Raw genomic sequence first — 14292 nt, forward strand, 5'->3', positions numbered from 1 at the left:
TCCTCCAATTTAGTAAGAAAGAATTGAAAAACCAACTAATGACATGGAGGGATAGTGATAGAGATAATAGAGAATGTAGGAAATCAACAAAGGCACTTTATATGATTGAAACTAACGAGGTAATGCCAAATTACTTACTGACAGTTGCAAATACTCAGGATAGATTTTATTTGACTTGAATGCGCTTTAGAATGTTGCACTTTTTAGTAGCTTTCCCAAAGGTGAGGATTTGGAGCAAAAGCCTACCGAAGTGCCCCTGTGTGGGACGATTAGCACAATCTACAATGCACTTTATTCTATCTTGTAAATTTCATATTAACAAATTATTTTATTGTAGAGAAGCTTTTAATTATTTATGTAAATTGGATACTAATGAGAAATGTGATGCAGTGATAAAATTTACCCTATATGCCATAGAACAAAGAAAAAAACTGTTGTATTTAGAAAACCTCAGTTATGAGAATGAATATTCACCCAATTTGTTGTAGCAAAGGTTTTATTCATTTATTTATTAGTAATGTTTTTTTTTTTTTTTTTTTTAGAAGTATTTTATTGTATACTATTATCATTTTTAAAGAGATCGTTTATCTTTTATGGAGTAAAATCGGAATAAAGATTGATTTGAAATTTGAAATTTGAGTCAAACACATGTTGAAATTGAGGGGGAACCAAAGCGGATCTAAAAGGGCAGTTTGAAAAGAAAATATTTTTAGGCTGACAAGTGGGGCAGAAGTTTTATCGGTATAGATGTGACAATGCTGGTGGTAGGAATTTTGTGTATTCCTGCAGATTCCAGAATGTTCCATCACAAAAATGTGGTAAAAATGTGTGATTTCCAGCAAAGTTGGTGGTTTACAGGGCATTGTGGGTAAGACAATGGTACAGGGTGCATGTGAAGCACACCACCCTGGACTCACCCAGATATTTCGTTTTCAGTTGTGTCTGGGTCTTCTGGATTTTTCTACATGGCAGTGTCCCAAAGTCCAAAAAATGCAGCCCTCACCATTCCAAGTGGCCCAATTTTTAGAATTAGTCAGGCCCAAATGTAAAACCAAAACCCAAAATAATCAAATGTCTTCTTGCTTGCCGCTGAACAACATGTTTTAGTGTGCAGGTGAGTGATGAAAGACTGTTACCCCCTTCAGTTGGGGTGGGGGCATAACCATGCCCATAATGGTTGATAGTCACCAGCCCACTATTTTTTTTTTTTCAATTCCCTGGCATCTAGTAGGCTTTCTCCCCCCCCCAGGGAGTGGATATGGGGTAATTGCCCCATCTGCCCACTGGTGAGCAGAACAACTTTGTCCCTATTTATTTGGGGTGGGGGTCTGGCCATACCCACACCCTCTTTTAAAAAAAAAAAATATTCCCTGGTGTCTGGTGGGGTTTCTGCACCCCTGGGCCTGGTGCAGGACAAGCTGGTCTAGTCCCCAGCACACGGGAACCGTGGCCGATGGCGAGACCAGCTCATCCCAGGCACCGTAGGGGTTAAAAGAATATGAGAAACTGCGATTAACCTCAGAATGTCTTCTCTCCACCAACTTCTGATTTCTTTTCATGAACCTACAAACCATTTTCCTCCGGTACTCTGGCTCTTGGTCAGATGGGCTATGTCTTTAGTTGGTACTGACATGTCCCAGTTTGGGTCTCACTCTTCCATGGGTGCTATGGTTTCTAAAGCCTTGAGGACATTCTTGGTTGGTTGACTGGTCCAACAAGAACATTTTTAGAACATTTTACTGTAAATCAGTTCAGACAGCAACTTCAATTGTGGTTGATGTGCTTTAAACTAGCATAACATTGCAGCAAAGATCTACCTTAAATAGCACTTATTTGGAGAGGACACCCGAATCTGTAGTTTTTTGTGACAGTTGTGGAGGATAAACATGATCTACTACCTATTTTGCTCCTGAACAATGTAAGGGCACTTTTGAGAGGAGTGGATGCTGGCTTAGGATATTACAATGGGATCCATAGAGATCTGACCAGGTTACATATAATTTGCACCCTCTAGTTTTAGCATTTCTAGAAAATCATTTTAGTCTAAGGACAGGGTTTTTTGTGTAAGTGTCAGAGCATTGAGGATGATAAATCTGTGAACAAAAGGTGAATTAGAACTGAATTTAAATAATTTAGCCAATAATTTAGATTTTAGCAGATAGATAAATTACACAGGGGAAGAATTATATGATGAAACTAATATTGGTCCACATCAGAGATTTTAAGCTCCACAGCCTCTCTATTTTCTTTCCGTTTGCCCTTGATGGACAGTGGGGAATGGGTGTTAACACCTTCTCTAACCACAGTGTAAAAAAAATTAGGACTTAACTCTCTATTAAGTTAATGCAATGGGAATATTATATGTACAGTAGATGCTGCTTGGTTTCCCCAATTTTATAATTTCCTACTGAACGTTGCGCAAACAAGCATGAGAAAGGGGTGCAGAGAAATTGGCATCTGGGCACAGAGGAACATAAGACCAACTAAGAGGACAAGAATTGGGTTGTGGGACATACGGCTTGTGCCTATTAACAGTTGCCTCTGCTAACCTTTGCCACTTAACCTCCACACAGACACATAAACTCACAAACACAAAAAGTCCTAAAGCCTTAAATATGAAAAAGTATTGCTATCTAAACTCAGCCTTTGAGGTCATTGATTGTAAGAAATTGGGTTACTGGGCTGAAACAGGGCTGTAGCAGCAACAAAAATCCCTGTCAGGTTGAAGTCACAAGCAACCTCAAATTAACCTATGCTTAACCCTCTGGTAGCTTAGCACAAAACCAGTCTGGCTTAACTTAGAGGCAATGTGTAAAGAATTTATTCAGTACTTCAAACAGTAATAAAGTGAAAGACAACGCAAGAAACATACCACACCAAAACAGAAATAAAGAGTGAAATGTAATAAATTAGCCAAGACTAAAAGCAACAAAAGTCTAATCATATGAACCAGAGATACGCAGCTTATAATATTTCAGTGAATATAGCTCCAAAAAGCACAAAGCGGCAACTGTGGATATTTGGTTGTGCCAGACTGGGACAAAGTTACATGTTCAGGCTGACAGCAACTGAGCACATGCCTTCTACAGGGACCCAGTTAGGCCTGCTAAACAAGAGTACCTTAATTCCTGGTTGCAGAGCAATGAGAAATCTTTAAGTTGAGTTGCGCTGGCTGGCATAGAGAGACCATTGCTAACGATGTGAGATCCTGTGCCAAGATGCATCGTGCAGCGACATCAGTTAACATCTGTAGGAGCTTGCAGTGCACCATCTCAGAGATCTTTGAATACTAGGACACAGAGAGATGGTTGTTTCAGCTGGGCAGCTCACAGCAGACGGGTTCTTGTGCAGAAACATCAGTCCATGGGCAGCAAAGCATGTCAGCAGGGAGAACTTCATAAGTGAACAATCTTTCTCCCTGTAGTGAGCTCAAGAGTTGGAGCCAGAGGTTCAATATTTATATCTGGTGCCTACTTTGAAAGAGGAGCATTTTCCAGAAGTCTCCATCACTCAGAGGTTCTTGGAATTTCCTCCCTCCCAGCCTTTGCTCCTGATTGTCTAGGGTTGCAGTAGACTGGAGTCAAAGCCCTTTGTTTGAGTGTGCTCAGACACAGCCTTTGTGATGTGCAAGGGTGAACGGTGATAGCCCCTGCACTTCTTTAACTCAGAGTAGCCATCCTGGGAACACCTACATTTATTTTGTCTCACTGTCTGAGAGAAATACGCAGAAACCAATTGTCAGCTACATCTAATAACGTGACCCAGAAATAGGTGCCTGCCATGGGGCTCCTTTATGCTTTGAAAAGGAAAGTTTGGGCCTGGCAAAAGGTTTACTTTTCCAAAGCGACATGGCAATTTAAAACTGCATACTCAAAAGCAGGGAGCCAATAAATGTCCTATGTTCCAAAATATCATCAGTAAATAATTAAAGGTGCCTTTTCAAAATACGGTTCCCCATGCACTAAGGGTCCTGTGCTAATTATTCTCATGCATTTCTCATTTCCCATACTTATAGTTCTTTTGCAGCTGTGCACATTACTCTGCTTATGACATAAGGGGCCCAACAGGTACATCCCACGGGGTGAGACTGCTCACCCTCGCCCAAAGGGATATGATGACCCTCGTCCCTTTTATGGTGTTTATTGTGTGTCTGTATGTACTGTGATTTCACAGTGTTTCCATGTGTGGTCACCTGCCTGGCCTGACATCCGCTTTGGCACCTACTGCATGGAGCGTGAATCTCGCCTAGTTAGAAAAAATGTTGAATCTGCATATCTTTGAGATTACATTTCTTCTCTCTCCAGGTTGGATCATACCTCAGATAGGTATTTTATCAGTAAGAAAACACTAATCATTACATGCTCATGTTGGTGTAGGGTAGGGATATGTGTTCCTGAAGAAGCACCAAGGATCTGGCTGGACTGGCTAGGCTGAGGGGTGCAAAATATATTGACCCTACCAAATCCTCCTGAAGGCTACCTGGGGACCTTATGCCCTTTGGGTAGCATTCCATTTTTGTTTTTAAGCCTGTCAAGGTGAACACAACATTAAATGTTATTTAGGTACCCCTTAGACAGGTTTAACACTTTTTTGTCTCTCACCTGATCACCAGCCTACACAGAACAAACCTTCACAAACTAGGTCATCATTAAAGTATAATTAAAAAAGATCTACAAAAAAGTGCCCTTTCGACAGGCCTGTTGAACATTGCAGCACCAGTCAGATGAGGAGCATGCTCTATGATAAAGCATGACACTAATTTGCGTGTGTGGTGGCACCAATTCATGGGTACAAAAACTCCATAACAGTTCTATTCAACCTCACATCTATCTATCTTTTCTTCTAGGAACAGCACCTTCAGTTGTTTACTGAGTTTAAAACTACACTCGTAGGCTGCAATGGCAGGCTTGAGACAACCTAAAAGGGCTACTTAAGTAGGTGGCACGGTCATTGCTGCAGGTCCCCTAGTACCATTTACTTTTCAGCATGCAGTATCACTTGACTAGGGATGTACGAGTAAATTAAATATGCCAATTTCAGCGTAAGACAATTTTACCATGTTTAATGGAGAAAGCGCTTTAACGCTTGTCACCAGTGATAAAGTGCACATATTCCAAAGGACAGCAAAAACGTTATCAGCAGAAAATCAAGGAGGAAGACAAAACGTTTGGGGGAAAGACCCTGCAGAGAGGGCCAAGCACAACACTGATCCATTGAGGATTATAAATTAAATGTTTCTATTATGATCAACAGGCCAGTATGTATCCTTGAAGAACTATTACACAAGGCATGTAAGAACAAGGTCCATATGCCTAGAGGCATTCATTCAAAAAACACTCAGAAACAAAGACAGGTGGTCTGTTTGCCAATGGTGAGCAAGTGATACAACTGACTTTGCCAGTGTCCAACCAGCTGTGTTAAACGTAAAGAAAATAGTTTGCTCTACTTTAAAGATGACCACTGTGTTGCAGGATGCAATAAAATCTCAAAACTCGGTGACAAGGATAAAACAGTGCATTCTGATTGTTTCCATATGTTAATGTATTGCCTGATATAACAATGCAGAGGTGATCTATAAAATATGTAGAGACATTTTTTCGATGCTTTTTTCATGGATGATCTCTGATGTGGACTTTGCAATTGCCAGTGGATTGTAAAAGCCCCACGTACTGATAAAGCCAATAGCAGCTACCATCATGGTGGAGGAGAGACGTAGCAGTGCAACAGAATATTCAGAAGACAAGGGAGCAAGGTGTAATCTGGAGCAACAGGAAGAGAAAGAAGAGATGAGTAGCAGTAGAGACAAATATCCCAACAACAGAATTAGCTCAGTAGCAGTGTGAAGAAAGACAAGAGATAGGCAATGGGAAAGCAAAACATTCAGTGGATTGTGGAGCGAGCAGAAATCTGGAACAAAATGAAGAATGAAAAGAATGAGCCGGGATCTGGAGTAATGAGAAGGAATAAAAAAGGTAAAAAGAGAAGAACAACAGCCAGGCACTACCATGAAGTACTAAAAGACAAATGATATGTAAAGATGCAAATAGAAAAATCTGTCTCTTTATAATAGCCATGCTGGAATAGAAACGCCTGCTCTGATCAGGCATTAAAAATGACACACAAAAATGACACAGTGGACTCTCATAGATTCCACTGAGCCATTTTATGGGCTTCCTAACGGAGGAAAGCCTCCCTTGCATACAGTATGCCTGGCGTAGGCATAATGTGGCTCAAGGGTTTACAAATTGGGGCAATGCAAGGATTGCACCACTTCGTAAATTTGGTGCAGTGTTTTTGCCAACCTAACACCATATTAGCGGCAAACAAATGACACTAATGTGATGCTAAGTGGTGCGAGGCCTTCCTAAACCTGGACCAAAGTTTGGAATACACCTTAAATCTAAAATAAGTGCTTATGGCAAGTTGTTGAATGTTTGAGTGTCTTTGAAGCAGCAGATAGAGTAGACGGAGGGTAAATGAAACAGCCCTACTTATAAAATGAATTCGGCAGTTCTGTCTGTTTCCATCTCATATATAGAACTGGGCAATGGGAAGACTTGTAAAGTCAGGGGTGCACTCTGACAACTCTAAGCTTCGAAGGAGGGCCTGTTTCTGTTTCGTCCAAATTGCAGTCCACGGAAATATCCCTGTCACTCCGGAAATCTTTAACAAATTTAACTGTAAATACATTTGACACAAAGTTAAGAATTAGATTGACAGAGTTTACAAAGTTTTCAGAACATAGCACTGGCAAAGAAAGAAAATAGATTTTTGAGGCACTTATCTGCAAAATTACTCTTCATAACTCTGTAGTGACAGACATTGAAGGTGGAGCTCAAATAGATTTGTTTGAAGTTCAGTGCTTTGCTAAGCTTTTGTTCAACTTGTATTGTCTAGAGGAAGAGTAGAAGAACAGTCTATTTTGTAAAACATGGAGGAATTACCACAAAACTGAGCACGCCATGGACAGCCCCACTTTCGCACCCTTAGCAAAAATCTGCTCCTGTGGAATGGGCCTCAGTCAGAGAGAGGTGTTTCCGTCCATCTAACCATGAAGAAATCTCACTGAGGATGTGTTAGGACAATTCACCCTCTGATTATTTGTTCAGGGCCATCACTGGCCAGGAGTGATGTCGCTGGTGTAGACCTTAGTTCTAGCAGGATCGGTGCTACTCACCACCGTGTACCCAATACCGCTCGTTTATCACTTGATACACAGTGCTCTTTATTGCTTACATTTGGATCTCTGCCACGCAGGGCATCTGGTTTCTTTCTAGATTCTATGAGCACGTTTGGAAAATGTAAGGGCAGTCGCTGTACCTGCAGGAGAATATTCTGGCTAGATAACCTACTTTTCAAATGAACAGCAACAGTAAATCACTGTGGGTCGTACCCTCAGTCAGCCAATCAAAGACACAACACAAGACTGAAAGGACAGATAGTGAGGCTGGTTTTAGTCAGGCGCTGTGCGTAAGAACTTGTCTAGTGTTGTAGGTGCTTGGAGAAGTAGTGGAGAAGTACCATATGCAGGTCTCTGAGCCCACAGAGGAACATGGAGTTGTTACAGTAAGAGCCAAAAAAGCAGTAGGAATGTCGGAGGCCAATGTTGTCTGCCTCTTCCCTCCCAATGAGTAAACATGCAACACAGCAGCAAGGCTGTCATGGCAATGAGAGTGGATCAATTCATGTTCATCTGGTCACTCATGGTCTCAATGGAGCAGTGCTAAGTTTGAGTCTGTGGTTGCCGGTGGAGGGCACTGGCACTTATTTCTGAGGGCCGGCACATATTTTTCTGCATCAGGCATTGACTGTGAACATTAGACACATGCAGGAAAGACGGAGGAAAAGAAAGACGGAAAAGCATCCCAGAGGGAGAAGGCAGAAAGCTGCAAGAGTGAGCTGAAGGGCCAGGGAGTGGCTGTAAATGGATGAAAGAGGGTGGAGATGCATTTAGGATTATGCTGCCTCGTTTTCTGTGCACGCACATTGAATTGCAGCAGCCGCGTGTTTCAGAGAAGAGTTTTGGTCACTGCACGTTTTTATTTGAAAATTAACCACTGCCAAGGAGCTACTTTTAAAACAGTCTGCAGACTCTGTCTTGTCAGGCCCTGCTACTTTGCTGTCCTCTTGCTGAGAAGTGCTCTCCGATTGACGCATAGCCGAACCGGAACAACGCAGCCTGTCTTCCTGCGAGAAGGCTCGATGCAGCGCATGCCGCGCAACAGAAAATTCCCTGCATCACCAACCGGATCAACGCAGCTCCTGTGACTTCGTCCTGCATGCCTAGGATTTCTCCACATTGTCCCCAGGGGCCCAAATACCCCGCAACCGGAAGAGGATCCAAGTCTGTGCGCTGGAAATCAACGCAAGGTCCTGGCTGTGTGAAAAATATCGACGCATCGTTTGTGTGCGCTTGGAGAAACCGATGCACTCCTCATCGTTTTCCATGCATCTCCTCCTCTGCGGTCCCTTACGGATAATTTAGACACACCGAGGTACTTTGTGCTTGAAAGAGACACTTATTGCTTTTAAGAACTTAAAACCCTTTTTACCATTCTCTAAAGTGATATTTCAATGTTTCCTTATCAAATATTGATTGTTTCGTCCTTATTTTACCCAGATAAATATTCTATATTTTTCTAAACCTGTGTGGTGTATTTTTGTGGTGTTTATACTGTGTTATTGCATGACTTATTGCACAAATACTTTACACATTGCCTTCTAAATTAAGCCTGACTGCTCAGTGGCAAGCTACCGGAGGGTGGGCACAGGATAATTTGGATTGTGTGTGATTTACCCTGCCTAGAGAGAAGATCCTTGCTTGGGCAGGGGGTAACCTAACTGCCAACCAAAGACCCCATTTCTAACATGATGTTATTACGTAGATCAACTGTACTGTGTCTATTCATCTTGCATTGATTTCAGGCAGTTTCAGTTATGCTGGGATTCATATATGTGGGTTTTAGACTAGGCACAGTAGTCCACTGCTGCTTCTATGCTTGTTTTCCATTTAATCCTCTCATTAAGGGTGGCTCTTTAATAAGTTCGGTAATTCAGCGCACCTGGAAGATCATTATGTCTAGAACAACATCACTGGGGTTTAGAAAAAATGTTCTGAGTTCGGAAAGCAAATAATCTGTTGAATTGGATTAAACACAGATGATTCCACAGATTATTCATAATTCATACTTGGAATTTTACTCGGAGATATAGGCAGCTTTAAGAAAATGGTGTCCCTTTGGGTAAATGGTCCTGGTAACCCTTGTTACTGGGTCCAGCAGAGATTATGAGCATTTCCTAGTGAGGGCCTGGTTATCATCCTTTAACAAGGTCTCAAGTACTATCATTCCCTGCATGTTTCTTCTTTTAAACACAACTTGATGGCTAACTGGGTACATGTTTCTAATACTTTTTGAATGTTTAAAAAAAACACACAAATATGAACCATAATAAACAAATAACAACACTTTTTGTGGTTGGATTTCTACTTTTTGTTTTGAAAATCATAGATTTTTTGATAGATGCTAAAAATATTTTTGGGGATGTTACTTAATATGATATGTACAGGTGCTCTTTCACATCTGTATTCTCATCAATCACCAGTCCTTATTATGCACCTAATCAAAGCTATTACAATTTCCAAATACACTACAATATAGATTATCTGGGTAAGAGAGATCTGAAAATTATTAATTAATTTCTTCTCAGGGTCAGCATCTATTCCATTAAATATCTACTGTAGTAGAATGAATAGAATAATGTACAAATGTGAGTGAATTATTATCAGGCTTGTCGATGATCCAACTGAATGTCCAAGAAAAAATATTTTCCTGCTTTTTAAAATATCCTGTGGGGCGATCCTCCTCACAAGTAGTGTGAGAACGTCAGAAATGGACATACCACAAATAGCAAGTAAGACCCTAAACTAAACAGCAAATGCAGCCACATTACTAAATATAAGGTATCAATTCTGCACACATGGAGAAAATGCCAACAGGTGAAGTAGATTTAGAATCTACCTATTCTAAATAGTGTTGGTAAGTGAGGTAGACCATAAATAAATGTGTTCGCACACACTGGCCCTTACTTCAACAAATACAGACAGGATAGGAGAAGATTCACGGAACCTGTCATCCAAAGAGTGGTAATGGGATGGTTTACTTCGGTGCAGAATGCCATCAAACTCCCCTCTACCCTGCACCTGTTTCAAATCTCACTTTCAAAGTAAATGTGCCCTTCATTCCTGAATCCTACTCCTCATGGGCATGGCAGTGCTGTAATGACTCTCACAGAGTATCCAATCTTCAATTACTGGCAAATAGGAGGTTGAAATGCAAAATCTGACCCCGATCTAAGCACACTCTTCTCAGTTCAGTCGGGCTCGCTGAATTCACGCCCTCATTTGGCTCACTGGCTAAACAAAAAATGCAAATTAAAAAGGTTGATCACTTCCACTATGGATCAAAATAGTGGAGAGAGTGCATGCAGCAATGTACAGCACCATAAGTGCCTTTTGCTTTTCAGATGTGCTCAGGGCCAGAGATCCTGTAAGGTGAGGTAGGACAGCTGCCTTAGAGTAACATCTCTAAGTGATATCAAATACACATACAATAGCATGAAAGTCCCCAAAAAATCATTTTCGTACTGAAAGCGTAGCACTCTGGTGGGGACATGGGGCTAAACATCTGAGAATTTGGTGCAAGGCAACACAGCAACTCATCTTGCTGTTCTGTCCTTCCTCAACAGGAAAGGGCAGCAATGGGTTGTTTCTATGAGACATTGTGCATTCCTTTCCCTTCCAACTGCGCTGGTTCCATTTTGAACACAGCACCCTTGCACCATGGTATGAGGGTGTCTGCATTATCTGCAGGAAAAGGCACCTTCCTGCACTTAAACAATCCAGAGAGGCTTTTTCCTCTGCAGCACACATAGTGGAAATAATTAGGAGAAATAAAGATGCATGAAAATCCATGGGTGTTGCGTGGGAAAACCCACCTCAACACCCATGGGACACTTCCCCAGTAAAGACTGAGGCACGGCAGCAATTTGGGCTGCCTTCCCCTACTCTATACCTATGAGGCCATTCAAAGCCACGCAAAGTAGCTTTGCTTGGCCTCATAGATGTGGTTGAGAGGTTTGCTCCTAAAATGGCACAACGGTGGTGCACGTCCCTCATAAATAAGTCTCAAGGCGTTGTGCATAGAACATTATGTTGCAGTGGCTATTATTACCGGAATTAAATCAGGGGCCGTATTATAAACAGGTGCATTGGCTCAGAGAAGATCTGTGTGCCTGTTGGAAAAAAGTTTACACTTAACTTAGTTCATCAGCAGTATTTAGCACAGCTCAGAAACAAGGGACCTTTCTTGAACTACTGTGCAGGCTGCAAGAATATCTGGGTGCCCTTTTTTAAGTCAATGTCTGTCCAAGGAATATACACTTAGGCCCATATTTATGGGCTTTGGAAGCAGGGCAGCACAGCAAGTCACATAACTGAAGTACCCTGGCTCAAAGGGGAAGGAGAGGAATGCCCATTACCTATGGCATACTTCTCATTCCTGTTTTTCCCCACTGTGATGGTGCTCTTTTAGCAGCCTAGCTCATATTCAGGCACCTTGCACCATGATGCAAGGATCTCACCTTGCATGCAGGATTGTTTTGGTACATCTGCAGAAAGGAGCACCTATCTACACAAAATCAGTCTTGGTAGACATTTTCCTCTTTCTCATATATGCTGCTGAATGCAACACACATAGAAGGAGAAAAAACACGAGGAGAAACAAGATATATGTTAGTTAGCTGGAGCATCTAACATTCTTGCACCATGTTTGCATGTTTCACACACACTCAAATCATAAAGCTCAGTGCATGGGAAGGCGTGGGGAGGGGGAGTATACTTTACACTTGTATAGCCCTTGACCTGAGTTCACCACAGTGCTCACACGCAGTAAGATCTATCTTTTGCTGTTGGGGTTTGCCATCTTATAAAATAGCCTAGATGTGAAAGATTTTTCTCAACTTGATGTATCTGCTTAGACGTGTAATCACACTCCTAAATTGAAATGACTCCAGTATTTATTTATTTTCTAAAGAAATACACATTTCTTTACCAGCACTTAGTGGCCTGGTATTAATAATATTTAACAGTTTCCCAGGACGTGACCTGCTGTAGTTAAATTAAATGTTTCTTTGCCTTACCTCAAGTTTCCCAACTCCCGATCTGCAACTGGATTGTTGTGCCAATGGGAACCGAGGCATGGATATATAAGGTAGCAGGAAGGCATGAGGAGAATCACCATCCTTGTAGGTGTGACTGATTTATTGAATGTGAGAACATTCATACTTCAGTGTTATTTGTCTTTTATATTTGGTATGTTCTGGTTGAGCCACTTGATTGATGACATGATTGCTGAGTGCTCAAGATCTGGTCAATTACACAAGCACACTAAATCACTACATATAAAAACTCTCCAACTTAAGTACCAATAATGGGGTTCTTTTCACTGAGGGGATTACATAAACTCAAGTTATCATTGTGATTTTGAGCCCTAGGGATTTTATATCTGAGTTAAAATGTCATACTATATATTTATTTCGACAAGCAAAGGACCTAAAACACTTGTTAGGGAGGGACATAAATTAAAGACATCAATAACATACCCTAAATGCTGATACTCAGCAGCAAAACATTTACCACAGGTTGTTCCTTCAGTTTTACTGTCTCTGTGCTCCCTATCAGGTTCAGTGCTTAATTTGTAAATACAAACGTTCCGGTGCCCAATGCAGCTGCTGCAATTAACTGTGCAAGCACGGAATACTGAGGCTGCGTAATCCTTAAGCCATATCAGGCCTCTTTAAACAATTTACAGGCACTCCCCGCCCCTTCAGCTCACTCTTGCTGCTTTCTATCCTGGTGACACGTTTTTCACTTCCTCCCTCTTTCATATGTGTCTTTTACTCGCAGTAAATGCTTGAGGCAGAAAGTAAGTGCTGGTCCCCCGCACCGGAAACCACTGGCACAAATTAAGCACTTACGTGTATGTATAAATATATATGATCTACTTACACTCGCACTAAGCTCTGTCAACTTTGCCAGCTCTCAGCATTTCCTAAAATGTAAAGAAATGTTCCCAGACCTCTCCAACACCCCTCCCCCACATTCCTCTGTATGTAAAAAAAACATAATTTGGCTTATCTTATCATTTTCCCAATTAACATCACACGTAAATGTGATATCTGGACCCTACCCCCTTTTTCCATGCCCAGCTGAATCCTCCCATCCACACGCACTGTGGGTTCTCCTGCTCGCAAACAGAGACTCAATAGCAGTGGTAGAGAGCACCCAATCATGGAGAGATTAAGCTCCCGTCCGCCCATTCGGTCCAAGCAGTTGAAGGTGGTGGGAGTCCTGTCTCAACAACTTAACTGTTGACAGACATTTATTTAGTGGAAGCTTCCAAAAATGCCCAAGTGCGCCTTTGGAAGTCTTGACTATTAAATCTTTGAGGTGCCAGATTCTCTTTCCTTCATCCACCCTATTTCTTAATGAGTTAATCTTCATTATTGGATACTACAATTGCAATGGCTTAGAAAATATCAACACAGCGGCACTTTTGATGACCTAACTGCCAACAAAACTCACATCAGAAGCCCTAAGCCACTGTGGCCTCCAAATTATGGCAGTGACCAACCTCTGTTATGGCATCACAGTTTAATCTTAATAACGGAGACAACTTGACTAGCCTGGGGTCCTGATGACGTGCATGTTCTATGCTGTTGTTACAAGTAGAAGGAAGAAGCAATTAAACTAATAATCGTGGTCTCACTGTGTAGGAAGTCATGACTGAGGAAAAGATGTACAACTTTTGCAGGAAACAGGGAAGGCCCCATGTCATAATGCCATGGAATGTGAAAACTGTGGGGGAACAAGGAGGAAGGCCCAATGTGAGACCACACATGTGGCTGAAAAAATTATATGACCATAGCAATACGTGCTTTGGATTGACAATTTGTGGCAACCATTTTGGTATCCATTAAATCATGCATATACGCATCTTCGGATTGGGAAGGTGGGCATTTGGACATTGGCCGATGGGCTGGTGCTTCAGGGTCACCTGAAGGCTGTGTTGTTTAACAAGGTCTGTCAATTTAATTTTAAATTTCAATTTACTGTTCAGTTAATTAAAACCATTACAAGAAAGCACAGTGGATAATATTTGCTTTAAAATGTGGTAACATTTAAAAAGAAAGGAAGAAAGAAATGGAAGAGGAAAACAAAAAACCTGTTAAGAA

The 14292-nt window shown here is 41.5% G+C and overlaps 1 protein-coding gene across 1 annotated transcript in view; it reads right to left on the bottom strand.

Moving 5' to 3' along the window:
- Positions 1-12312, bottom strand: part of LOC138247423 (mucin-5B-like) — a 58207-nt gene extending 45895 nt beyond the window's left edge. Inside the window, exon 1 of the mRNA XM_069202056.1 lies at positions 12199-12312. Coding sequence (XP_069058157.1) covers positions 12199-12299 — 101 coding nt within the window. The 5' untranslated portion in view covers positions 12300-12312. The remainder of the gene's footprint in view (positions 1-12198) is intronic.
- Positions 12313-14292: the final 1980 nt, after the last annotated feature.

Source organism: Pleurodeles waltl, chromosome 7 (genome assembly GCF_031143425.1).
Source record: "Pleurodeles waltl isolate 20211129_DDA chromosome 7, aPleWal1.hap1.20221129, whole genome shotgun sequence".
NCBI lineage: Eukaryota > Metazoa > Chordata > Amphibia > Caudata > Salamandridae > Pleurodeles > Pleurodeles waltl.